The sequence below is a fragment of the Bombina bombina genome, chromosome 1 (genome assembly GCF_027579735.1).
Source record: "Bombina bombina isolate aBomBom1 chromosome 1, aBomBom1.pri, whole genome shotgun sequence".
In the NCBI taxonomy this organism is placed as follows: domain Eukaryota; kingdom Metazoa; phylum Chordata; class Amphibia; order Anura; family Bombinatoridae; genus Bombina; species Bombina bombina.
The window spans coordinates 877,620,355-877,646,337 of record NC_069499.1 but is presented as its reverse complement, the minus strand read 5'-3'; the positions used below and the strand labels follow the sequence as shown (position 1 = coordinate 877,646,337).

At 38.0% G+C, this 25,983-nt stretch overlaps 1 protein-coding gene across 1 annotated transcript in view; it reads left to right on the top strand.

Moving 5' to 3' along the window:
- IRX6 (iroquois homeobox 6) overlaps positions 1 to 21,696 on the top strand; it is a 32,030-nt gene extending 10,334 nt beyond the window's left edge. The window contains exons 6-7 of the mRNA XM_053715741.1: positions 10,625 to 10,733; positions 21,651 to 21,696. Of these exons, the coding sequence (XP_053571716.1) occupies positions 10,625 to 10,733; positions 21,651 to 21,696 (155 nt within the window). The remainder of the gene's footprint in view (positions 1 to 10,624; positions 10,734 to 21,650) is intronic.
- The last annotated feature ends 4,287 nt before the right edge of the window (positions 21,697 to 25,983 follow it).

The following is a 25,983-nucleotide window of genomic DNA, read 5'->3' as shown; positions in this document are numbered from 1 at the left end:
TTTTCATAATAATTTATTTTTTTATTTAACAAAATTTCTGGTAATCAACTAAACATTTTCCCCAGCTAATTAATACAATTGGTTCAGTTATTGATTTGTCTGTTGAAAAGTACATTATGTTTTTGTTATCTCTCCTAATTACATTCATTAGACCATAACGTATAAAACTGTTAAACATATTGTCGATTTTTTGTTTTACCTTATTTAGAAGGTTTGCTAAAGAAAAGTGAGCTACTTATCCATGCCTCCTAACAAAGAGTCTATCACTGGTGCATACTACAGTACAGTGAGTACCAGTGACATCACATGCAAGGTCATCCATACCATGCATGCCTGGGAGATAAAGTACATTACTTACCCCATTTGTGGTCTAAGACTAAAAAAATTAATCACCTTTTTCAAACAAATTTATAAACATGGCATTAAGTATTGATATTTTACATTTCAGCATTTAATGAATTACAATATCGATTTAATTTAAACATTACAATAATGTTCCTTTAAAGGTTTGCTAAATTATTTTTGTTTTCTTTGACTCTTTTAACCCTTTAAGGACACATCTTTCAGTTTGCTCAATTGTTTTATGACGGAAAAATTCCGTCATATGTCCTTAAGAGGTTAAAAGAAACCTTTTTACAATTTCTTTTTTTTCTTTCTTTTTTTTCTGTAATATATATGTTCCTGTGCTGAGAATTCAGTTAAGAGATGTGTCAATGTCCATAAATTGTGGAAGATCTGCTTTTCAGCCAGGCTGGAGCCAGGACTTAAAGGGACATGATACACAAATATTGAAGCACATGAAAGTGATGCAGCATAACTGTACATAGCTGACTAGAAAATATCACCTGAACATCTCTATGTAAATTAAAAAGATATTTTACATCAAATTTTCTAAGTATTCACATGCCACTGTATAGAGACATTAAGCAGCCAATCAAGATGCTGGTCCCAGGACTTGCAAGGGAGTGTGTGTGTGACAGACCCCTCTGTCAGTACTGGAAGGGATAACTTTGTTCAGCTTTGAGAAACTATTTTCTGAAAACAGGTTTCCTGACATCAGCTATTGTTTACTGTAATTAAGTTTAAGTGATAAGCGTTCACATTGTTTAATCAGACTGCCAGGTGTCAAGAAGGACTCCCTTGTTTTCTTGTGTTTAATTGTTTATTTGGTTAAGTAATGCAATTATTAATACAACTATTGTATCCTGTAAAAGGGCGTCTTCCCTCTATCTAATGTACTATACTCTTCCAATCCCCCACCTAGGGAGTGTCAACCAGGTGGGAGACCTGCATAAATACTGGGCATATAGCCCTCAATAAAACACATTCTGTTTTACCCTCAAGATGGAGCTTGGTCTCCTGTTTGGGGGGAATTAACTTGGTTTGTGTGTTGCTGATCCCATATTCAGGGCATCTTTCATCAGGTATTAACCCTTGATATCCGGGTTATACCATAACAATTGGTGGCAAGCGACGGGATGGTCCTCATCGCCCAGAAGAGCAAGTACACATCCGGACCTAATGGGAATACCGTATGAAAGGCTGAAAAGAGACACCCTTAAAGACCTGCTAGAACAAAGGGACCGACAAGCCAGTAACCTCAGGAAGAGGGAGATTATTACAATACAGGGAGTGCAGAATTATTAGGCAAATGAGTATTTTGACCACATCCTCTTTATGCATGTTGTCTTACTCCAAGCTGTATAGGCTCGAAAGCCTACTACCATTAAGCCTATTAGGTGATGTGCATCTCTGTAATGAGAAGGGGTGTGGTCTAATGACATCAACACCCTATATCAGGTGTGCATAATTATTAGGCAACTTCCTTTCCTTTGTCAAAATGGGTCAAAAGAAGGACTTGACAGGCTCAGAAAAGTAAAAAATAGTGAGATATCTTGCAGAGGGATGCAGCACTCTTAAAATTGCAAAGCTTCTTAAGCGTGATCATCGAACAATCAAACGTTTCATTCAAAATAGTCAACAGGGTCGCAAGAAGCGTGTGGAAAAACCAAGGCGCAAAATAACTGCCCATGAACTGAGAAAAGTCAAGCGTGCAGCTGCCAAGATTCCACTTGCCACCAGTTTGGCCATATTTCAGAGCTGCAACATCACTGGAGTGCCCAAAAGCACAAGGTGTGCAATACTCAGAGACATGGCCAAGGTAAGAAAGGCTGAAAGACGACCACCACTGAACAAGACACACAAGCTGAAACGTCAAGACTGGGTCAAGAAATATCTCAAGACTGATTTTTCTAAGGTTTTATGGACTGATGAAATGAGAGTGAGTCTTGATGGGCCAGATGGATGGGCCCGTGGCTGGATTGGTAAAGGGCAGAGAGCTCCAGTCCGACTCAGACGCCAGCAAGGTGGAGGTGGAGTACTGGTTTGGGCTGGTATCATCAAAGATGAGCTTGTGGGGCCTTTTCGGGTTGAGGATGGAGTCAAGCTCAACTCCCCGTCCTACTGCCAGTTTCTGGAAGACACCTTCTTCAAGCAGTGGTACAGGAAGAAGTCTGCATCCTTCAAGAAAAACATGATTTTCATGCAGGACAATGCTCCATCACACGCGTCCAAGTACTCCACAGCGTGGCTGGCAAGAAAGGGTATAAAATAAGAAAATCTAATGACATGGCCTCCTTGTTCACCTGATCTGAACCCCATTGAGAACCTGTGGTCCATCATCAAATGTGAGATTTACAAGGAGGGAAAACAGTACACCTCTCTGAACAGTGTCTGGGAGGCTGTGGTTGCTGCTGCACGCAATGTTGATGGTGAACAGATCAAAACACTGACAGAATCCATGGATGGCAGGCTTTTGAGTGTCCTTGCAAAGAAAGGTGGCTATATTGGTCACTGATTTGTTTTTGTTTTGCTTTTGAATGTCAGAAATTTATATTTGTGAATGTTGAGATATTATATTGGTTTCACTGGTAAAAATAAATAATTGAAATGGGTATATATTTGTTTTTTGTTAAGTTGCCTAATAGTCACCTGCACACACAGATATCCCCCTAAAATAGCTATAACTAAAAACAAACTAAAAACTACTTCCAAAACTATTCAGCTTTGATATTAATGAGTTTTTTGGGTTTATTGAGAACATGGTTGTTGTTCAATAATAAAATTAATCCTCAAAAATACAACTTGCCTAATAATTCTGCACTCCCTGTACTGACTGAGATGGAAGGAGTACTAGGGCCCGAAGGAACTAATGAGCCCAGCATATCAGACAGAACCCCCAAAGAAGCAAGCTTTTACCGGGCGGTTAAAATAAGACTGGCACATTATGGCCCCAACCCATCGGCCGAAATTATTGACCGGGTCATAGCAGCTGTGGAGGCCAACCTACTTCGCCAAAGCGGCGCTGCAGCAGCCCAAGTCACCGCAACCCCAGTGGAAAAAAGAAAAGTACATTTTGCAGCTTTTAAAAACTTCTTGGAAACAGAAGGAGAGATTGAGTGGTACCTTGCGGATTTTGAGCGGCATTATGCCCTACACAAGGTACAAGCAGAGGACTGGGTCACGATATTATCTGGAAAATTATCCGGCCGGGCCATCGAGGCTTTTCGGGCAATTCCGGATGAGGAAGTCGGGGATTATAATGCTGTAAAAGAGGCGCTGCTCTCCAGGAATGCGATTACACCGGAGGCATACAGGAGGCGGTTCAGAGACACTGTTAAACTAGCTGGAGATTCCTACGTTGAGTGGGCATGTAAGGTGCACCACACAGCAGCTCACTGGATAGCGGGGTGCCAAGCCGTATCTGGGGAAGAGGTGCTGCAGCTATTCCTGTTGGAACATTGCTTTGACAAGTTATCAGCAGGAGTTAGAGAGTGGGTTCATGACCGTAAACCCTCCACCCTGCATGAAGCTGCTCGCCTGGCAGATGAGTATAGGGATGCCCGCAAACTGGAGACTGCTACCACTAAGCCCCCTGCCAGAGTGGAGTACCAACCCACAGTCACCCCAGCAGCTACCAGTTACCAACCCCTGGCCCACCGCTCTACCACACCGCCTCCAGCCACAAACTATCCTCAGACATCCCAGTTCAACTCACGGGACTACTCACAGCCTATTCGGTGCTTTGGATGTAAGCAACTAGGGCACAAAAGACCAGAGTGTCCCCTAAACACAGCGAACCAAGCACAGTCCTGGAGGAGACCCGCTGGCGGAAACCCATGTAACCCTTAGCCTGCTGCCCACTGCGTAGAGGAGGAAGAATGCTGGGGCATCCTACATGAAGCAGATCCCTTGCAAGCTGCCCACCGGGATAACAGACAACAGCACCAGCAACTGGTTAAAGTGAATGGGAAGGAGGTCAGTGGTCTACGAGATACTGGTGCTACCATGACCTTGCTCCAAAAGAACTTGGTGTCCGAGAACCAGCGCACCAGAGACACTGTGGCTGTGAGGGTAGCAGGGGGCGCTGTGTTCCGCCTACCTGTTGCCCGGGTACATTTGAATTGGGAAGTGGGCACTAGACATGTGAATGTGGGGGTCATGCAGGATTTACCAGCTGATGTTCTCCTTGAAAATGACTTGGCCCCCCTTATTTCTGCCTATGCTCCGATGGGTCCCGCTGATGTTAACCCTGTGACTACCGGTGCCCAGACCGGTGCTGCCGAGACCGACCCACCTGCTGCTGATACAAAGATGCTTCCATGTATGGACTATGGGCTGTGCTGAGCCAAGTTGGGGAGGATGGAGGAGAGCACCCTGTCGCATACTTAAGCAGAAAGTTGTTACCTCGAGAAGTAAGTTATGCGGCAGTAGAGAAGGAATGTTTAGCCCTGGTCTGGGCACTGAAGAAGTTGAACCTTTATTTATAGGGACAGAAATTCTTTCTCATAACGGGAATGCAGATGGATTGTCCCAGCAAACTGACATTCCTACCACCTCCTAGTCCGGTCATCCCCAAGTTGACCTGCCAAAGGGTCAAGCCGGGTCTGCCGGAGTGTCCCACCAGGAGGGAGCCGTGTGACAGACCCCTCTGTCAGTACTGGAAGGGTTAACTTTGTTCAGCTTTGAGAAACTATTTTCTGAAAACAGGTTTCCTGACATCAGCTATTGTTTACTGTAATTAAGTTAAGTGATAAGCGTTCACATTGTTTAATCAGACTGCCAGGTGTCAAGAAGGACTCCCTTGTTTTCTTGTGTTTAATTGTTTATTTGGTTAAGTAATGCAATTATTAATACAACTATTGTATCCTGTAAAAGGGCGTCTTCCCTCTATCTAATGTACTATACTCTTCCAATCCCCCGCCTAGGGAGTGTCAACCAGGTGTGAGACCTGCATAAATACTGGGCATATAGCCCTCAATAAAACACATTCTGTTTTACCCTCAAGATGGAGCAAGTATGCTGCATCACTTTCAAGTGATTTAGCATATGAGTATTATGTCCCTAGCTGTGTTTCCTGTTAGACTCAAGAATTGCTAGAGTTTTCTGTCCCTTTAATGGTTAAACAGAAACATTTTTCAGACAAACAGAAAAGTGAAAAACAACATTATTCTTTAAGATTAATGGGTGAAACTATTGCTAAGGTTCATGAAAATGATTGAGTTACAGAAGTAGGCTGTTGATGGAACAGACTTCCATCAGTCTTACATATGTACATTTAAAGGGACAGTCTACTCATTTTTTTATTGTTTAAAAGTATAGATCATACCTTCCATTCTCCAGCTTTGCATAGCAAATGTTATATTAATATATTTTATAACCACTAATTTGACTGTTTCTAAGTCCCCGTCACCTCTTATCTCAGTGCTTTTTATATTTTGCACAACAGCTAGACAGTGCTAGTTCATGTGTGCCATATAGATAAAATTGTGCTCACTCCCATGGAGAATAATAATGTTTATGCAAGAACTTGCACTGATTGGCTAAAATACAAGATTGTAAAAAAAACACTGAGATAAAGGGCAGTCTGCAGAGGCTTAGATAGAGTTAACCATATAGGTAAAATTATATTAATATAACAGGCTATTCATCAGAACTGGGGAATGGGTAATAAAGGGATTATCTATCTTTTTTAACAATAAAAATTTCAAGTAGTCTGTCCCTTTAAATAAAAATTAGGCCACAAACCGCAAAAACATTTTTAAAGGTAAAAAAAGATGGCTATTCTTTCTGCTAACAATATGGTGCAGTATTTACTGGTCATTTTATGGTATTGCCTGCAGTTTGGGCCACTGACCATGTTCTGGGATGGGAGCTAAGCACAAAACATAGCATTATGGTTAATTGCTTAACTTTTTGCAATAAACATACATGTACTAAAATCTTTTATTTATAGATTAAGAAATAATTCAAAACTGTGACAAGGTGATATTTGACCAAAAAAATCTCAATCTCCTTTCCTAATTATATTCTACCGAAAAACAATATGGAAAGGTGTGAAATTTGATGCTCCCATTCTTATTTTTAAATGTGAAATACCTTGAGCTAGTTCCCAGTATTGCATTGCTGTTTCTTCAACAAAGGATTCCCGAGAATGAAGCTAATTTGATCATAGAAGTACATTTTTAAGTTGTTTAAAATAGTATTCTCTATCCAAAAACATAAAAAAAACATTTTGGGTGTCAAATTCCTTTTTGCTAATATTATAGATTGTTGTTGTTTTAATGAACAGTTATCTAGACAAAATATATATAGCAAATTCGATTGACTGATTATCAATTTAAATGGAACAATTACGTGTGGAGTGCTAACAGATACACATGAGCGATATTGGGTTCTTGCAGCAGTTTGCACATGTCGGATGTAGTGCTCATAATAGAAGTTGAAAGTAAAATATGATCGCAATCGCAGAGCTCTGGTTAACTGTTTTGTGACACAAAAATGTCTCACAAAACACATCACAAAGTAATCATTTATATATAGGTATAGATATATATTGTACCAAAATACCATCAGATATATGTAGAAATATGCATTCATAGAAATAATAGAAATAATAGAAATATGCATTCATGAATAAATAGAACATATTCTGCTATGTGAAGAACATTGGAATGTGAAATATATATTTTTTCATGTCAGGCTAGCGTACTTGATAATATGCAATTGGGTTTGTGCATGAGTAGGGTGTTAGTTTATCACCCCACTTTTTTGCTCCATTGACTTCAATGGGGAATTATGCTAACATGGTCACAATAGTCTAACTTCGACTTTTTGCCTGCATCAGTTTAGCGTGCAAGCGAAAACTTTTGACTTTCAACTTGTAATACGAATGCTACCCAACGTGCGCAAAATCTTACTTCTAGCGTAATTATCACGGGAGCGTTAAACACTGTTCTACTCGTAATCTGGCCCTTAAATGGACATAATACGCATACGCTAAATCACTTGAAACTGATGCAGTATAACTGTAAAAAGCTGACAGGAAAATATCACCTGAGCATCTCTATGTAAAAAAGGAAGATATTTTACCTTACAATCTCCTCAGCTCAGCAGAGTAAGTTCTGTGTAAAAAGTTATACTGAGCTGCTGCCCAGCTGCAGGTAAAAAAAAAAAAGAAGAAATGAACAGCAGCCAATCAGCATCAACAGTGCTGAGGTCATGAACTCTTTTACTGTGATCTCATGAGATTTCACTTAACTCTCATGAGATTTCATAGTAAACTTCCTTACACTGAATAGGGAAAATAAGATGAGTATGCACGAAAGCTCACTCCCTTAGCTTTCCTGGGACAGACATACTGATTTGCTACTTAGAAATCCTTTAAAATGGGATGTGCCTACTGAGGAATTTTTGAGGTAAAATATCTTTCTTTTTTACATAGAGATGTTTAAGTGAGATTTTCTAGTCAGCTTTTTACAGCTATGCTGCATCACTTTCAAGTGTTTAAACATTTGGGTATTATGGCCCTTTAATGTGTTGATTGATTGTGATCACTTTCAGACTTTGTTTTAAATGTTTATAATTCATTAGAATGCACTATTGTCAGAGATAGAAACTAATAACAAAAATGATAATAATAATAATACGAATAATAATAATGCCACATATAAAGGAAAAAACAAGATATTGACTGACAAAGTATATACAATATATATATATATACACACATTTTGAGATTCTGCATTTGGTTGCAAAACGATTGCCAAATACAGTTGCATGCATCAACATTCATTTTGTTTTGGCGCCGGATATATCAGTGTGAGAGTGCAATACACAAAGGATTTGCACAGATCTCTGTATGTTACTATTTCACACTGATATATCCAGAACTAAATTAAAATGAATGTCGCTGCCTGCAGCTATATTTGGCATTCGTTTTGCAGTTAAATTCCAAATCCTAAAAGTTTGCCCATTTAGTATTTTTTTTAATGCAAAAGAGCTGTTTAACCTAGGGCAATGCCCTACAAAAAAGCCCTTTTAAGGGCTATTGGTAGTTTAGTATTAGATTAGGGGGTGTTTTTATTTTGGGGGGCTTTTTTATTTTTATAGGGATTAGGTTTCATTTTTTTATTTTTGATAATTTGGTTTATTATGTAATTTTAAATTATTTTAATTTAATATTAGGTTGTTGTTTTTTTATGTACTGTTAGGATTTTTATTTTAATTGTAATTTACTATTTTATTATTTTATGTAATTTGGGGTTAATTTAGGGGGTGTTAGGTTAGGGGGTTTAGTAATTAAATTAGGTTTATTGCAATGTGGGGGTTTGGTGGAAGAGGGTATAATACATTTATTCGGTTTATTGTGATGTGAGATTAGGTGTTAAAAGTTTTATTAGGTAGATTGTGATGTGGGTGAATGGCGGATTAGGAGTTAATAGTTTTATTAGGTAGATTGCGATGTGGGTGAATAGCGGATTAGGGGTTAATACATGTATTAGGTTTATTGCGATGTGGGTTCATGGCGGATTCGGGGTAAATAGTTTTATTAGTTATTGTGGTGGGGGTTGGCGGTTGACAGGTAGATAAATATTGCGCATGCGTTAGGTGTTAGTTAATATTTTCAGCCAGTTACGGGAGTTACGGTACTCACATTTTCAGTGCAAGGCTTGCTGCACCTGCCTATGTGTTGGAAGGTGAAAATGGAGTAACATGTCTCCATTTTCGCCTCGTAAGTCCTTGCACTGACTATGTGATACCGATTTGCGACGCGGTTCTATGTTAGTTTATGGGAGTAAAAATTGCGGGCGATGGGTGAAATATACACGCCGCATTTATATGTGGCGCAGTATATGTGATAGCAAAACCGCGCAAAAACCGGAGTCGCCGGCTTTTGAGGGCTACACCACATATGCAATCTTCCCCATTATGTCAATAGAAGCAGTTAATGAAAATATTTTATTAATATTTTATTAATAAAATATGTTATTTTCTGACTAATCTTTTCTTTGTTTGCATTATTATTATCTAGCATTTATTAAGTGATTAATGTGCCTTCAAGATGCTATAAAATGGAGAGACATAACATTTAGAAAAGTTTAATAAGATATTACTATGAATACTATAAGATGGATGATATGGAAAATTATTTTCCAAGAAGAAGTAAAAAAAATAATATATAATTCTTTAATGAAGCTTTTACATATGTTGGAAAATTGTGAAACCAGACTAGTATAAATGTCATAATAAATATCTGCAAATATAACTTTTAACTATTGGACATAAAATGTAGAGAGACATTAAACTAATTTAGACCACATGAAAGCAAATCAAACTAAACATGTCAAAAATAATTTTTGATGTGAAAGAATATTTTTAAATCTTTCTACGCATATCATAATATTTGCAGGAAATGCAGGTTTCTGCACAATTCATGTAACTCAAATTTTAATAAGAATAAAATCAAAAGTAGTTTTATTACAGGTAGAAAGTTTTATTTATATAATTAATGTAAAATGGTAAATATCTAAAAAAAAAAAAAGCACTCTTTTATATGCAGCGAAGTACAGAATGTCCATTAAAGGGACATTGTAAACTAGATTTTCTTTGCATAAATGTTTTGTAGATGATCCATTTATATAGCCCACCTTGGAGTGTTTTTGTAACAGTGTATAGCTTTGCTTATTTTTAAATAACATTGTGCTGATGTTCAGACTCTAAACCAACCCCAGAGTTTTATATGTAAACTGCTGTCTACAGACTCCTGGTTGTGTAATGTGGGGGGGGGGGGGGGGGAGTCTGATCCTCTTGCTTTCCCAGCCCCTTTCAATGGGTGTCACAGCCTAACCTCAACAACAGGGCTAAACTGGGAGCTTCTAAGGAAGTTTTTACAAGGTTTTATACTGGATTTTTATATCAGTATCTGTGTATATTCTTCTCTATAATAGTGTCTATTACATGCAGAAATGTGGTGTTTACAGTCCCTTTAATGGTTTTATTATTTCACCATTTGACTGTTTGTCCCAACAAGCATTAATAAAGTTATTTTATATGATAAGTTTAGTTTAACCAGATGATTTAACCCAAAAGGGGCCTTAAAATAAGCCCAGCTTGTAGTGAAATGGCTAATATTATTTTTTATTTTTTTTAAATCTAAATAAGGAAAATGTTAAAATTGTTCAGTGAGATTGTTTTAATACAGGCTGAGCATAGTTTAAATCTATTTTATTTAAATTAAGTCTATGGGGGACCTTGTGAGTGACTCGTTCTCTTCTATTCACAGGGTTTGGAAAGGCCATAAAAAATAGCCAAGAAGCAGTAGATACCATACAAGCAGGTCTGGTACAAGACAAAGATTTTCTGAGGACAGCATTCCGGCCAGTGATGAAGAGGTGAGGTGGGTAACATATAGAGCATTGTATCATTTATAAGAGGACAGTGTGCAAGCACAATGGTAATAGACAAGTCAGCAGTATTCCTACTCAGCTCCTACATATATACAGACATGGAGCATATTCTTGTAGTAACATCTTTATTTATATATAGACAGTAGTGCCTGAAGACATTATATAAATTGCTGGTTTCACAATTTATCCACTGATTTCACGACATTAATTGTATCAATAAACACACTGCACTGAGCTCAGACACTTATACATTGTTGAGTGTAGTTTTGAGTAGGGTTGCTGACAACAATGAACACAGCAGACAGATGTACAGATTGTAGGGTTGAATAGAAATGATTAAGCTTATCAGTTTTAATTTCAGTGGTAAAATTAAGACCATTTCCTGCTGCATTTATACTGATCATACTCCTATGTGTAGGTTATTGCTAATGTAACTTTAGTAGCTAGAAAGGTTCCATCTGAGAGAAGGAACCCATAGGCAGTCACTAGGTATGATGGACAATATGGAATTTGAATTATATATCAAGAGGACAATGGCAACAGCTTAGTACTGACTGTGATGCATATTACTGAATGAGCAAAAAGATAATGTATAGTTGTATTAACCTAAAATACTAAAATAAGGATTTGTTTGTTTTTTAGAAATATTATTGCTTACAAAATATACCATACTTTACTATGTGGAACTATAAAACCATCCCATTATGTTACTCTCTTTCAACTCATATCTCTCCTCCACAAGAGACCCTTGTTGGTTTGGAATATAACATAAATACATAGAATTGCATCTGAATATCTATTAGACAACAAAAACAACAATTTCATTATAAAGGTATTTTTAAATATTAAACTGTATTTTACAGATACCAAATCATATTAGTTATTTGTAGTTCAATCAAATTCAGCTTGGCATTGTCAGCGATCTGACAAGTAGACTTCCCCAGCTGAGTATCAATGTGTAGACACATAAGTCTCATTGGGGAGATCTTAGGAAACCTACAGTTAATTAAGTCTCAACTAACAAATGAACAGGTAGAGGCAAAAACAAAATGAAAAATAAAAATGCCATTTCTAGAACTTAGGGTCCCTAAGGCACACAGGTCTCACCATCAGAACAGGATAAGCTTACAAGTCTCAGGAACTCATGTGAAATGTAGAAAATCCCTGCAATATTTTCAGCAATGTAATTTAAGAAACTAATAATGAGCACTGACTTTCTGACGTGTATATATATATGGAAATGGTTGACCCCTTTCAGTACAGCACAACCATAATTACATGGGTCCAGCCAACCCTTGACTGTTCTGCTGCACCCTTGAGAGAATTATCCTTGATGTTTTTTTTTTTTCCAGTGGACTCATGAATTTTGGTTCACTGCTAACTGTTGGGTAGTTGTTGATTATCTGCACTGAGAAATATTTTATTTGCACATCTCGGTTTAGGAAAACAATTGTTACAATTGTTTTGTGTCTCTTTGTCAAACAGATCAAGAAAAAAAAACTGCTTTAGGTTGTTTATTTTCATTTTATTATAAAGATAACAGCTTATTTTAATCAAACTTTTAACATGTGGAACAGCCTACATTAATCAAGACTTTAACATGTGGACTTAGTATTACAGCTGTGGGAAATTTCCTAATGTGACTACATCACTGTCCAGATTATCCATACGTTTTGTGTTTCACTTCTTTTACATGACAATACTTCTTTTAAACCCCATGTAGGCAAGACTATACTGTAGTCTGAAGCAATGACTGCACTATTTCTGAATGCCTGTCAGGGTGCCAGGAATCAGACTGAGACGAGAAGTGCAAAAATAATCACACCTTTATTAATAGCAAAAATTAATAAGTCCACAAGTCAAATAACAAGCTAGGAATCAAAACCAGAGCTGGTAGTCAGACGAGCTGAGTCAGGAGCCAAAGCAAGTAGTCAGACGAGCCAGAATCAGGAACAAGGAGAACAGCAGAGTCAGGAACAAGCCAGGGATCATTAACCAGGAGGGACGTTAGACAGCCGGGTAATACACAGGAGCTCTCACAAACAGGTCTGAGACAAAGCAAGGGCAAAGCATACTGAACAGAGGCCCTTTAAATAATAAGTGATGACATCACAATTCTGAGACTGCATCCTGTCTCACAGGGATGATGTACACCAGTCTGGCCATAAAAGGAAGTGCAGGAAATAAGCAGCATCACACAGTATGCACCAGAGTCAGCAAGAGAGGTGAGTAAAATGGCTGCCAGCAGCACATGGCAAACAAACAGTGAAAAAACCCTGACAGTACCCTCCCCTCAACGACCCCTCCTCAGCAGGAGGACAAAAGGCTTATTGGGGAAATGGGCATAGAAGGCACGGAGGAGGGCGGGAGCATGAATATCAGAGGAGGGAACCCATGAACGCTCCTCCGGACCGTAGCCCCTCCAGTGAACCAAATACTGTACACGGCCCCTGGACATATGAGAGTCAATAATGCTGCTGACCTCATACTCCACAGTGGTAAACCGAGGCAACACAGTGGTAAACCGATTACCGACCAATGGTTTCAAAAGGGAGACATGAAAAACATTGGAGATGCGCATTGCAGGAGGAAGGTCAAGAGCGTAGGCCACAGGATTGACCCGTCAGAGTATTCGAAAAGAAACAACATAACGGGGAGCCAGTTTATTGGAAGGCACACAAAGGTTCAAGTTGCAGGAGGACAGCCAAACTCTCTCACCAACCTGGTAGGAAGGCGCTTGCAGACACCTATGATCAGCCTGGAACTTTTGGCGCTGCATAGAACAATGAAGGCAATCCTGAATCTGCACCCAAGTGGAACGGAGTTGCCGGAGATGCTCCTCCAAAGCCAGAATACCCTGAGACTGAATGAATCGGGCAACAAGGATGGTTGAAACCCATAATTCTAAATGAACGGTGATAACTTGGAGGAAACATTAATAGCACTATTACGAGCAAACTCTGCCCAAGGTAACAGTTCAGACCAATTATTGTGATGATCTGAGACATAGCAATGGAGGTACTGTTCCAGAGCTTGATTAGACTGTTCCGCAGCTTCATTGGATTGAGGGTGATATGCCGAAGAGAAGGAAAGCTGGATTCCCATTTGAGCACAAAAGGAATGCCAAAATCTGGAGACAAACTGGCTACCCCGGTCCGACACTATCTCCTTGGGTAACTCATGTAAATGGAAGACCTCCTGGGCAAAAATTTAAGCAAGCTCCTGAGTGGTAGGCAACTTCTTCAAGGGAATGCAATGTGACATTTTAGAAAAATGGTCAACCACCATAAGGATAACAGTATTGCCATTGGAACAGGGAGCTTGACAATGAAGTCCATGGAAAGATGTGTCCAAGGACGGTCACCATTAGCAATAGGTTGAAGAAAACCCACAGGAAGACATTGAGGAGTCTTATTTTGTGCATAAACTGAGCAGGAGGCGACATACGCAGCAATATCAGAACGATGACCTGGCCACCAGAATTGTCGAGTGACAGACCAAATCATTTGGTTCTTGCCTGGGTGACCTACAGCATTAGGATAGTGGTAAGTGTGCAAAAGTTTAGTTCGAAGATTCTCAGGAACATTGGTTTGTGCAGACAGGATCTCCTCCCCCAACGGAGAAATCAAATTAGTATGTATGGTAGCCAAAATATGGTCAGAAGGTATAACTGGAATAGGTACAGATTCCCCCTTGGACAGAGGGGAAAATTGTTGAGAGAGGGCATCAGCCCTAACATTCTTACTACCAGGCAGGTAGGAGACCACATAATTTAAACCAAGACAAAAATAGCGCCCATCTGGCCTGTCGGGGTGACAAATGTTTTGCTTCAGATAGATAAGTTAAATTCTTGTGGTCAGTAAGAATGAGCACTGGCACGCTAGTACCCTCGAGAAGATGCCTCCATTTCTTGAGTGCCAAAACTATGGCAAGAAATTCCCTGTCGCCAATTTCATAATTGCACTCTGCTGGAGACAATTTCTTAGAGAAGGAACCACATGGATGCAAGGAACCGTCAGGCATAGGACACCGTCAGGCATAGGACGTTAAGACAAGAGGGCACCTACTCCAGTCTCAGACGCATCGACCTCAAGAACGAAAGGCAGGACAGGGTTAGGATGAGCCAGAACTGGAGTGGCAGCAAAGGCAGTCTTAAGACTATCAAAGGCCTATCAAAGGCCTTAATGGCAGTAGGTGACCAATGGAGTGGATCATTCTCTTTACGGGTCATGTCTGTGATAGGTTTGAACAAGGAAGAAAAGTTTTTAATAAACTTTCTATAGTAATTGGCAAACCCCAAAAAACGTTGAATAGACCGAAGACCAACTGGGTGAGGCCACTGCAGAACTGCAGATAACTTGTCAGGATCCATGGAGAACCCTGCAACAGAGATAACATAACCTAGGAAGGTTACTTGAGTCTGATGGAACTCACATTTCTCGAGTTTACAAAACAGGCCATTCTCACGTAGTCTCTGAAGAACCCGTGTAACATCAGAATGATGAGCCTCAAGTGTGGGTGAGTGTATAAGGATGTCATCCAAGTACACCACAACACACTGTTGGTAAAACACGCTATGCGTTTCTCAGAGCTCACCACTTGCCTGAGGAAACAGAGTGGTGAGCTCTGAGAAACGCGTAGCGTGTTTTACTGATTGTTTTTATGTTCATTTATTTATTTTTATAAAACTTATTTTTGATATACTTCTGGAGTCTCCTATCTTTTATTTGCTACATTGATCCACTGCTTGCCAGAGTGTTATGTGCGCTGGGCCACCATAATATACCCAGCTTGCCTCATTAGCACTATAGTGTGCTCCATAATATGTGAGTATCTCTCTAAAGGGATCATTTGGGGTTTACAACTGTATCAACTGATTTGCACTAGGAGTCGCCCTCTGTATATTTTTCCAGTTTTCCAGATACTTTCCATTCAAGAGGAGCAGCCCTTCTCATGGTGCACAGTCAACTGGGACACTGATAAGTTTCCAGACCATCTACCTAGGCATTATCGTTGCCTTCACTACATGTGAGTACAAAATCTGCTAATATATATTATCTACTTACAAAAATTGGCTACACTAGGAGGCGCCCTTTCTTTTTTTGTTACAACACACTGTTGCAACATATCTTGTAGGACATCATTAATAAATTCCTGGAAAACAGCATGAGCATTACATAGGCCAAAGGGCATTACAAGATGCTCATAATGCCCGCTCCTGGTGTTAAATGCTGTTTTCCATTCTTGGCCCTCCTTGATCCTAACAAGATTGTACGCTCCTCTCAAATCAAGTTTAGTAAAGACCGTAGCTCCCTTGAGGCGGTCAAAGAGTTCCGTAATGAGCGGAATAGGGTAAGCATTCTTAATGGTAAAACCCTATAATCAATGCATGGTCTTAACTTGCCACCCTTTTTCTTCACAAAGAAGAAGCAAGCCCCTGCAGGAGAGCAGGATTTGTGGATGATCCCCCGCAAAAGAGCATAGGCAACAAACTCCTTCATAGCACAATTCTCCGCAACAGACAGAGGGTAAACCCGGCCCCGAGGAGGAATGGCTTTGGGGTTGCAGGTCTATGGCACAATCGTAAGACCGGTGAGGAGGCAACATACCGGCACGCACCTTATCAAAAATGTCTAGGGACTTTTGGTACTCCTCTGGCAATTGAGATACCCAAGAAGTGCACAAGACTTTAACTGGTTTCCGAAGACAAGAGGAAATACATTGCAGAGACCACGACAAAATTTTGGACCTGCGCCAGTCAAGACTGGGATTGTGCTTTTGGAGCCAGGGATAACCCAGAACAAATGGAAAATGCAGAGAGTTTATCACCTGGAACTGGAGGGTTTCAAAATTGAGAGCCCCAACAGCCATGGATAATGGAACAGTTTTGTGAGTAACGAGTGCGGGCTGAAGGGGCCTGCCATCAATGGCCTCAATAGCAAGCGGAACGGACCGAGGCAAAACAGGAATGGAGTGCTTTGATACAAAAGCAATGTCAATGAAATTGCCTACAGCACTGGGTTCAACAAGAGCCTGGGTGACTATGGAGGAGTCCACCCAGGAAAGGACAACCGTGACCAAAGGTTTATCCTTTAGTGGTTCTGGAGACAAGGATAAACCACCCAAGGTCTGCCCCCGACAGGACCTTAGGTGTGAGCATTTCCCGGCCGTGTAGGACAAGACTTCAAAAGGTGACCCTGTAAGCCACAATAGAGGCAGAGCCGCTCCCTCCTCCTAATGGCCCTCTCCACGAGATGCATGAATCCCAACTGCATCGGCTCAGCAGTACCTGGTGACTCGGGACCAGGAGGCATGGGAGGAGAGGGAGGCATGGGTGGGAACAAACATGTAGGAGACAACAGAACAGGAGGTTTCCACAGGCTCTCCTTGAAAGAGAGCCTCTCACTTAGTCTGATGTCAATTAGGATAAAAAAGACACCAATGCCTCGAGATCTTCTGGTAAATCTCTGGCAGCAACTTCATCTTTAATCGCATCAGAGAGCCCATGAAAGGAGGCGGTAACAAGGGCTTCATTGTTCCAACCTACCTCTGCGACAAGCTGAATGGACATGAGTCATTTAACAGCAGAGGAGGAGCGAGCCGGAACATCAAATATCCTTCGAAAGGAGGCCACAAATTCAGGGTAATTTGAAATCACAGGTTTATTAGTCTCCCACAAGGGATTAGCCCAGGCAAGAGCTGTGTCAGAGAGTAATGAGATGAGAAATCCTACCTTAGCTCTGTCAGAGGGAAACGCCTGAGGTAACATCTCAAAGTAAATGCCGACCTGGTTCAAAAACCCTCTGCACTGATTAGGATCGCCTCCATAACGCTGAGGTAGAGATGCTCCTGGTAGGACTAGGTTCAGCAGCTGAAACAGGAGCAACCATAACTTGCGGGACACTTTGGTTCATATGTGCAGTGCGAGTCAGCAGGGTTTGCAGGGCTAGTGCAAATTGATCCAAGCAGTGATCCTGTTCATCCATCCTGGAAATTATGGCAGGTAAAGGTGGATTATTAACACCTTTAGGATTCATGGCCCTTGCGTAATGTCAGGGTGCCAGGAATCAGACTGAGACGAGAAGTGCAAAAATAATCACACCTTTATTAATAGCAAAAAATAATAAGTCCACAAGTCAAATAACAAACCAGGAATCAAAACCAGAGCTGGTAGTCAGACGAGCCGAGTTAGGAGCCAAAGCGAGTAGTCAGACGGAATCAGGAACAAGGAGAACAGCAGAGTCAGGAGCAAGCCAGGGATCAGGAACCAGGAAGGATGTCAGACAGCCAGGTAATACACAGGAGCTCTCACAAACAGGTCTGAGACAACGCAAGGGCAAACCATACTGAACAGAGGCCCTTTAAATAATAAGTGATGACATCACAATTCTGAGACTGCATCCTGTCTCACACGGATGATGTACACCAGTCTGGCCATAAAAGGAAGTGCAGGAAATAAGCAGCATCACACAGTATGCACCAGCGTCAGCAAGAGAGGTGAGTAAAATGACTGCCAGCAGCACATGGTAAACAAACAGGGAAAAAATCCCTGACAATGCCTCACAAGTGAGGCATTGTAGAAATGGCATTATGGAGGCCACCCCAGACTAGCAATTGCAGGGACAAGGTAAATTGCATGCTTGTCTGTAGGGAGCCTCCTCTACATGATATACAGGCTGTGATCAGTGTGTATCTCATGCTGTTGATGGATGCCTTTATGTGAAGATATATCCAGCAACAGTACAGTAACAGTGAAATATGACTGTTACTGTGTATACAATCACTGTAACAGCCAGTAACAGTGATTGTATACTTAAAATGGAGCCTAGATACTGGCATGCTGCAGTGCATGATGGTATCAGGCTTAATGAGCAACCACAGGATGCCTTCAGGAGTGGAGTGCCCCATGATCATGTGATCAATGTGGCAGCCAGTCACAGTGATCACATGTCAAAATTGGCAAGCCATTGTTAGTTGACTATGGCTTGTCTTGACCTCTCCCCTTCTTCCCCTGTGAACATGTATATTAAAAGAAGTGTTACATTTATTTTAATAAAGTGTATTTATATATATTGTAAATACATTTTATTTTTTTAGAATTGTATTTTAATAAAATGTTTTTATTTTGGTTTTTTATCCCTACATTTTATTTTATTGTCTTGGTGAAAAAAGTTACAAATAAATTGTCAAAATACCTCTAGGTAAATACCCTGTTAAAATTCTACAAATATATACTTTTGTGTAACAGTTTTGAATTGTGTGACGGCTATTTAGCTTACAGTCCAAACAGCAAATTTTTGTTTTAAACAAATAATTCCATGTTTGTAGAATTTAGAGTATTCCTAACATCAGGACAACATAATGAAATTATTTGGAATTATTTCTCTTTATCTACACTCATTATGTAGAAATGGTTTTAAATATAACTGCATATAGGGTATCACAAGAAATCCCTCTTTGTCTGTTAAAATCAGTATATAATATGTATGAGTGCACTTAACAAGAGAGGGGATAATTATGGTGAAACTAATATATATATATATATATATATATATATAAATGGTTTATTATTTTGAATGGGTATAAATTCAAAGAGCTCCAAGTACGAAGCATCGTAAGCTGCTCTGGAGCCCTTGCGGGGCAAGTTCCCACATGGCAAAGAGAAATTGACAGTCCCTTCTTTCGCACAATTAGCCGTGCGAGTGAAGGGGTGGACATTACACACACATCTGAGTGTGATATGATACATACGGGCCATCGGATTAACAAATCCACTGCCTATATGCAGCAATGGCATCCGGACAATTTCTCAAATTGAAAAGCTGTCTGAACGCCTTTTAATACATAAGGCCCACAATCCCCATAGAAACCTCATGCATAGAATGATGCAAGGAAATTCTGTTTGGAGCAGAGCCTAGTGCATTTGGAAAAGCTAGATGGGTCAATCTAATGTTACAACAAAGGTTATTGTGTTGTTTAGTGATGGTTGTGTTAATTTTTTTGGTAGAGCTGATTGTGTCTAAAATAAAAAACAAATGTATACAGGCTATCGACATTAAGATGAAAGCACTAAAATCAAATGTAAGGAAGACCAAAGAATTCCCAACACATTCTAGAAGGAGTCAAATGTATATGAAAGATATGGCATAGCTATCTTGAGGTCCACAACACTTTCTTTCTAATTTAGAGCTTTCATCCCAGTAAGGGATTATTTTAGGATTAGTTATGTGCAAAGTACCTAAGATCCACTTACATAATAATAGAGCCTCACTAACATTCATCATCAGTTATTTTTTTTACTTTCTCTAAGGATCACTGAGGCTTACAGGCCATGTATTTTAATGTCTTCTCTCAAAACTTCCTAGATGAATTGAGTATCACTTCTAATTTCACTCCAGTAATGACATCTACCAGAAGCCCACAAGATGCCAAGTTGCATGTATTTAAAAGACATCTGCGGCAGTGAATCATTTGTTTTGGACAAATCATTAGTAATGAATATTCTGAAAAATTGATTTTTCAGAATATTTGTTTGCTGCACTATTCAGTATTTGTTTGGTATAAAACAAAAAATATACTTAATATTAGTTAACATTTACATTTGTTTTCATTAAAATGAATTTAAATGTTACGTTGCTGCAGGTGACACAGTGTCAGGTTCTGGGATGCGCCGCAATAAGCCTTGTTTTAGCGCGGCCCTGGACTCTGAAGAAGGGCCAGATTAGTGTGACTCTCCAGGGTATTATAGGCAAGAGCATTACCTTTAAGAACTAATTTAAAGGTTAACGAATATATACTAACGAATTTTGTTAATATATATTTGTTAATCTTTTAATTAGTTAGTGCATTAGCTTGGATATTTGTTTAGTTTAAACAAAACGAATATCCATATTTTCATTACGAATAAGCATTCGTAACTAAACAAATGCACATCTCTAGTATTTACCATGTGCAGAGTTCTAGGAAATCTAAAGGGGTTTAAAACCCTTAATGTGATGCATTTGTTGGTCCAACTCACCTAGGGATTTTTATTTATTTATCCAAAAAAAACATAAAAAAATCTGAGATTAAAATTATTTTTAATCTTAGATTTGTTATTTTAGCACATTATTATTATGATTATTATTAAAGTTATTATTTTTATTATTATGATTATATTTATCATCAGTTATTTATAGAGTGTCAGCTGATTCAAGACTTTCAAGGCACAAGGAAGCTTTTGTGTTTCAGACAAAAGAGTCTAATGATTTTGCAGGGCTTTAAAGGGACATTGTATTTACAGCATTTTAATTTTAAAATAATTATCTTTGTTCACTAGGTGTATAACACCTACAAATGTAATCTCAACAAATTAACAATATGTCCTATAACTACTTAAAGGGCCACTAAACCCAAAATCTTTCTTTCATGATTCAGATAGAGAATAGAAATTTAAACAACATTACATTTTACTTCCATTATTTATTTTGCTTCATTTTTTAAATATCCTTAGTAGAAGAAATAGCAATGCACATGGTGAGCCAATCACATCATGCTTCTATGTGCAGCAACCAATCAGCAGCTAGTGAGCATATCTAGATATGCTTTTCATCAAATAATATCAAGAGAATAAAACAAATTAGATAATATAAGTAAATTAGAAAGATGATTAAAATTGCATTCTCTTTCTAAATCATAAAAGAAAAAATGTGGCTGGCATGTCCCTTTAAGATTATCTTAAAATGAATCATTGTATTATGTAATACACACACAAGTAATGATAAATGTAAAATTTCCTAGGCTTGAAAGATACACTTTCAATCCATAGCGAATGAAACACTCTAAATAAAATGTGCCAACTCTATAATAGATAGCTGTTCATTTATATTTGCGCTATAACTTTATTATATTCTATTTTTACAGGTTGGCCAGTTTCTATGAATTGTTGGAGAATTCTAAATTTCCTTGACTACAGCAATAAATCTATACATTTATCTGGAATCTCATTGAACACCCAAGACACTTGCTATATCTGGGATGAAGACTATGCCTGCATTAAACCCTCACTCATAAACCAGATACCCTCTCTCCACTGCCAGAGAGACCCTCATGTTTCTCATCTTTTTGGTAATTTAAGTGTTTGGGCTGATGATCTTTAGCTACCTGCTCTGGTGAGATTATCTACAAAGCCTCGTCAGTACTGGGAGGTCCTTCAAATAATTTTTAAAAAAGCGGATATGAGCTTGAGAACTGTTTATTAGCTATGCACAGTTCTGGCAGAAAATAAGAGACACTTACCTTACAATATAATGCTCAAAAAAGCCCCCAAAGATGTTGCTTTGTTTCACTCCATATTGAAGTTTTTAAAACGTTGGTCCCCAGACACAAGAGAGATATAAAGAGAAAGAGACTGAAATCATTTTTTTTTCTTTTATCTTTTTACACTCTGGTTTCCACACACCCAGATTTTTCCTTTTTTTCCCAATTGTGTTACTAAAAGTATTTTTGTTTTTGTTTATTTTGGCTTTTGTTGTTTTTATTTTATTTTCAAACTATGTACAAATATTATGTTGGGTCACTTTCCTTGATTTTATTTATTTTAACCTTTCCCCTTATATTCTTAATATTATAAATCTGTCGATGAAACAAAATGCTTAATCTAATTTTTAAAAATAAAAATAGCATTGTTCAATCACTGGGTTTTTCTTGGTAACAAAATTACACAATAGATTAAGACAAAAAAAGGAAGGATGATTTGTATTTAAAGGGACGTTAAAAGGACATGAAAGTCTAAATAAAACTTTCATGTTTTTAGATAAAGCATACAATTCTAAGAATTTTATCAAATGACTTCTATTATCAAATTGACTTCATTCTCTTGGTGTCTATTATTGAAAAGCATAACTAACTCAGGAGCAGTAAGGCACTACTGTGAGCTAACTGGTTATTGTTGGCTACACAAATATGCCTCTTGTCATTCACTCACCAGATGTGTTCATCTAGTTCCCAATAATACAATGCTGTCCTAGAGCTAACTTTTACTGGAAAGGGGTTACAAACATATGGCCCGATTACAAATGGCGAGCTAAAACAATTTTGAGCAAGCTCAAAGTAAACTTTTAATGCAGGCGGGTTATCAAACATATTACAAGTTGAAAGTAAACTGAGAGTGTGTAATACTCGATGCACGCTAATTTCAGGATCATGTTAACTTTTTCTCCCTATAACACTTATCACTCGCTCGCTAAGTCGACACAGCGTTAGACCTTCAGCGTTAACCCAAAGGTAGTTATAAATATTTCACATTCCAATGTTCTTTACATAGAGCATGTTCCTTTTAATTTTTTCAAATATATATATATATCTATACCTATATATGAATATATATATATATAAATATATATTTAAAAATACTAAAAAACATTTTCTTCCAAGTAAAGAACGAACATTAAATATTGAAAGTAAAAACACATTAAAACACATTATAAAATATTAAAATTGATATAAAAATTATTTTTCATTGTTTAAGGTATTTGAGTGGAAAGGGCTCCAAAGTGTATCTATAAACACACTGACATTACAAATGGCGCGCTATTTATTGCTTTTGCTCAAGCTTAAACTACCAGAAGTAATGTTTTTGCATGCGTCGGGTTGTGTGTGTATTACAAGTTTAAATTAAAAAGTATGTGCATATTCTCCCAATAGAAGTCAATGGAGAGCGCAGAAGAAAAAACCTAACATCCATCGCTTGTGCGCTAACCTGATAGCAGTCATTCTTAATTCACATTTCAATGTTCGTCACATATAGAAATTTTGATTTTTAGTGTGAATGCATATTTTTCTCTCTACCTATATATCTATACATCAATATATAGGTATAGATTATTCCTATATAATCTATAGATTATAGATAGGTATATATATTTTACATTTATATTATCATATATATATATATATATATATAGAAATATATATTTCATAATAAAAATTACAAAAAAATTCTATGTGAAGAACATAGGAATGTAAAATATGCGTATCCCGCTTTACGTTTTGCAATTTAGGTCTAACGCAGTGTCAGGTTAGCGCAGATGAAGAATTGCTAAACTCAATGCATGTTATTGAAATATTAAATATAAATATTAAGCCCCAGATTACAAGTGGAGCACTATCTTATGCGCCTGTAAAGGGGTACATTTGCCTGTTTATAGGCACACGTTAAATAACCAGCCATTACAAGTAACTGGTTAATGCTATCACAAGCTCACGGTTTCACTTTGTGCTAAGCTTAATTAACCAGAGGTTAAAAATAGAAAGTTGCCCCAATTGTCCAAAATAGAGGACAGTACATTAAAATACAATATAAATATGAGCATCTTTTAAAAAAAAAAAAAAAAAAATCAGCACAAAGCAGTTATAAGGTGTGAAAGTGAGGGAATGTGAGGTGTCAGGTGCCTTTACAAGGAGGTCAATGGGGGACTGTATTTTCTCTCTCTATAGATATATATGTAAATGCATATATACATATATTTATGGGTTAATATGTATATATACACATATAAACACATCAATATTTATGTAATTACGCATATACATACATATATATTTATTGCTGCCCCTATGCTGCGCTGGCTCGTTAAATCAAGTAGCTGCAATAATTCCAGTAATATAGAGATGTGTTTTAAAAAAGTTCATCAATAATAAGAAAATGTGTAAAATTGAATTTGCTCGATATTCATGAAATGAATACAAGATAAAAAAACAATCAACATGAATATTTAAATAATTTAACGGGACAGGTAAGCCAAAATTCTTCTTTATTGTTTTAGAGCATGCACTTTAAAACAACTTTTCAAATTACTTCTATTATCAAATTTGCTTCATTCTCTTGGTATCCTCTAATGAAGGAGCTGCATTGCAATCCTGCATTGCAATCCTGGGAGCTGAACACATCCAGTGAACTAATGAGAAGAGGCATATATGTGCAACCACCAATCAGCACCTAGCATGGAAGGATACCAAGAGAACAAAACAAATTAGACAAAAGAAGTAAATTGGAAAGTTGTTTAAAATTGTATGCTCAGTCTGAATCATGAAAGAAAATGTTTGGGTTTCATGTCCCTATAAGCTGATAGTGAGCAAGCAGTGGAGTACTTCCTGCAGTTCTGAGTTATATTATTAATAATACTAGTTTAATTCAGGTCTTACAAAGCTCTACATTTTACAAATGTATTTTGAATTGTCCTCAAGTGCAACAATTAGTTTACCACTTGTAATACAAGCGCAATGAGCTCGCTAACAGCACTCCCTGTGCTATCTATTAAAAGTATAGGGTGCACTAAAAAAGTATCAGCCTTTGGTTAAAGAATTTTGCAGCCACTTGTAATAACAGATAATGCATAATTCTTTGTGTAAGGTTGTGCAAACGATAACACACCCTGCACTATCCATTGTGCTTTATGTGCAATTTAGAAAACTGTTGGAGTATATGATCAATATTCCTGTTTCTGACTTACTTAAATGCACTAATGAACAGATTAAAGGAAAAAAGAACTGGCGCTGAAGACTACTGTTGGGATATATACTACACTTTCCCAAAGATGATATGACACTTAATAGTGAAATATATTAAAAGAATAAAAAATCTATATGTGAGGACACTTAATAATGATAGGTGTCAATGTATATAAATAAGTAGGTGTGTAAATATAAATATAAGTGTGGGGATAAGGTTACTTAAATAGCACAACACACAATCTAAAAGCCGTTCTATATAGGACAATAAAAATGGATACTGCTAAAACTAAGTCGATGTAATGAAAATAAGTCCGAAAAATAAAAATATTTATTGAGTTAAATAGTCTATCTAAAACTGAATAGATAAAAGTTACAGCAACAAATGTACCCCAAACAAACACTCGTATCAAATAATAAATGTCACTGTTAAAACATAGGGACGTTTTCCTATATTAGGATAAGAATGGTGAAATGCAAAGCACAAGTTGAACACTGATAAAAATGTGTACACATTCATATAGAACTGTAAGGTACCTTACTTTTTGAAGTTTGAAACAATCCGGTAAGTATATCTCAAAATGCCAAAGCGTGGAACGCCTTAGAGGTTGATTATAATACTAAACTTCTAATGGCATCTATAATGAGTGGCCTGGTGCGAGCCTCTGTCTCCTATGGCGTCAAACGCCTTAATCTCTTGCTACTGTAATCCGCGACTGTTTCCACTCCTCCGATTGGTGGATGC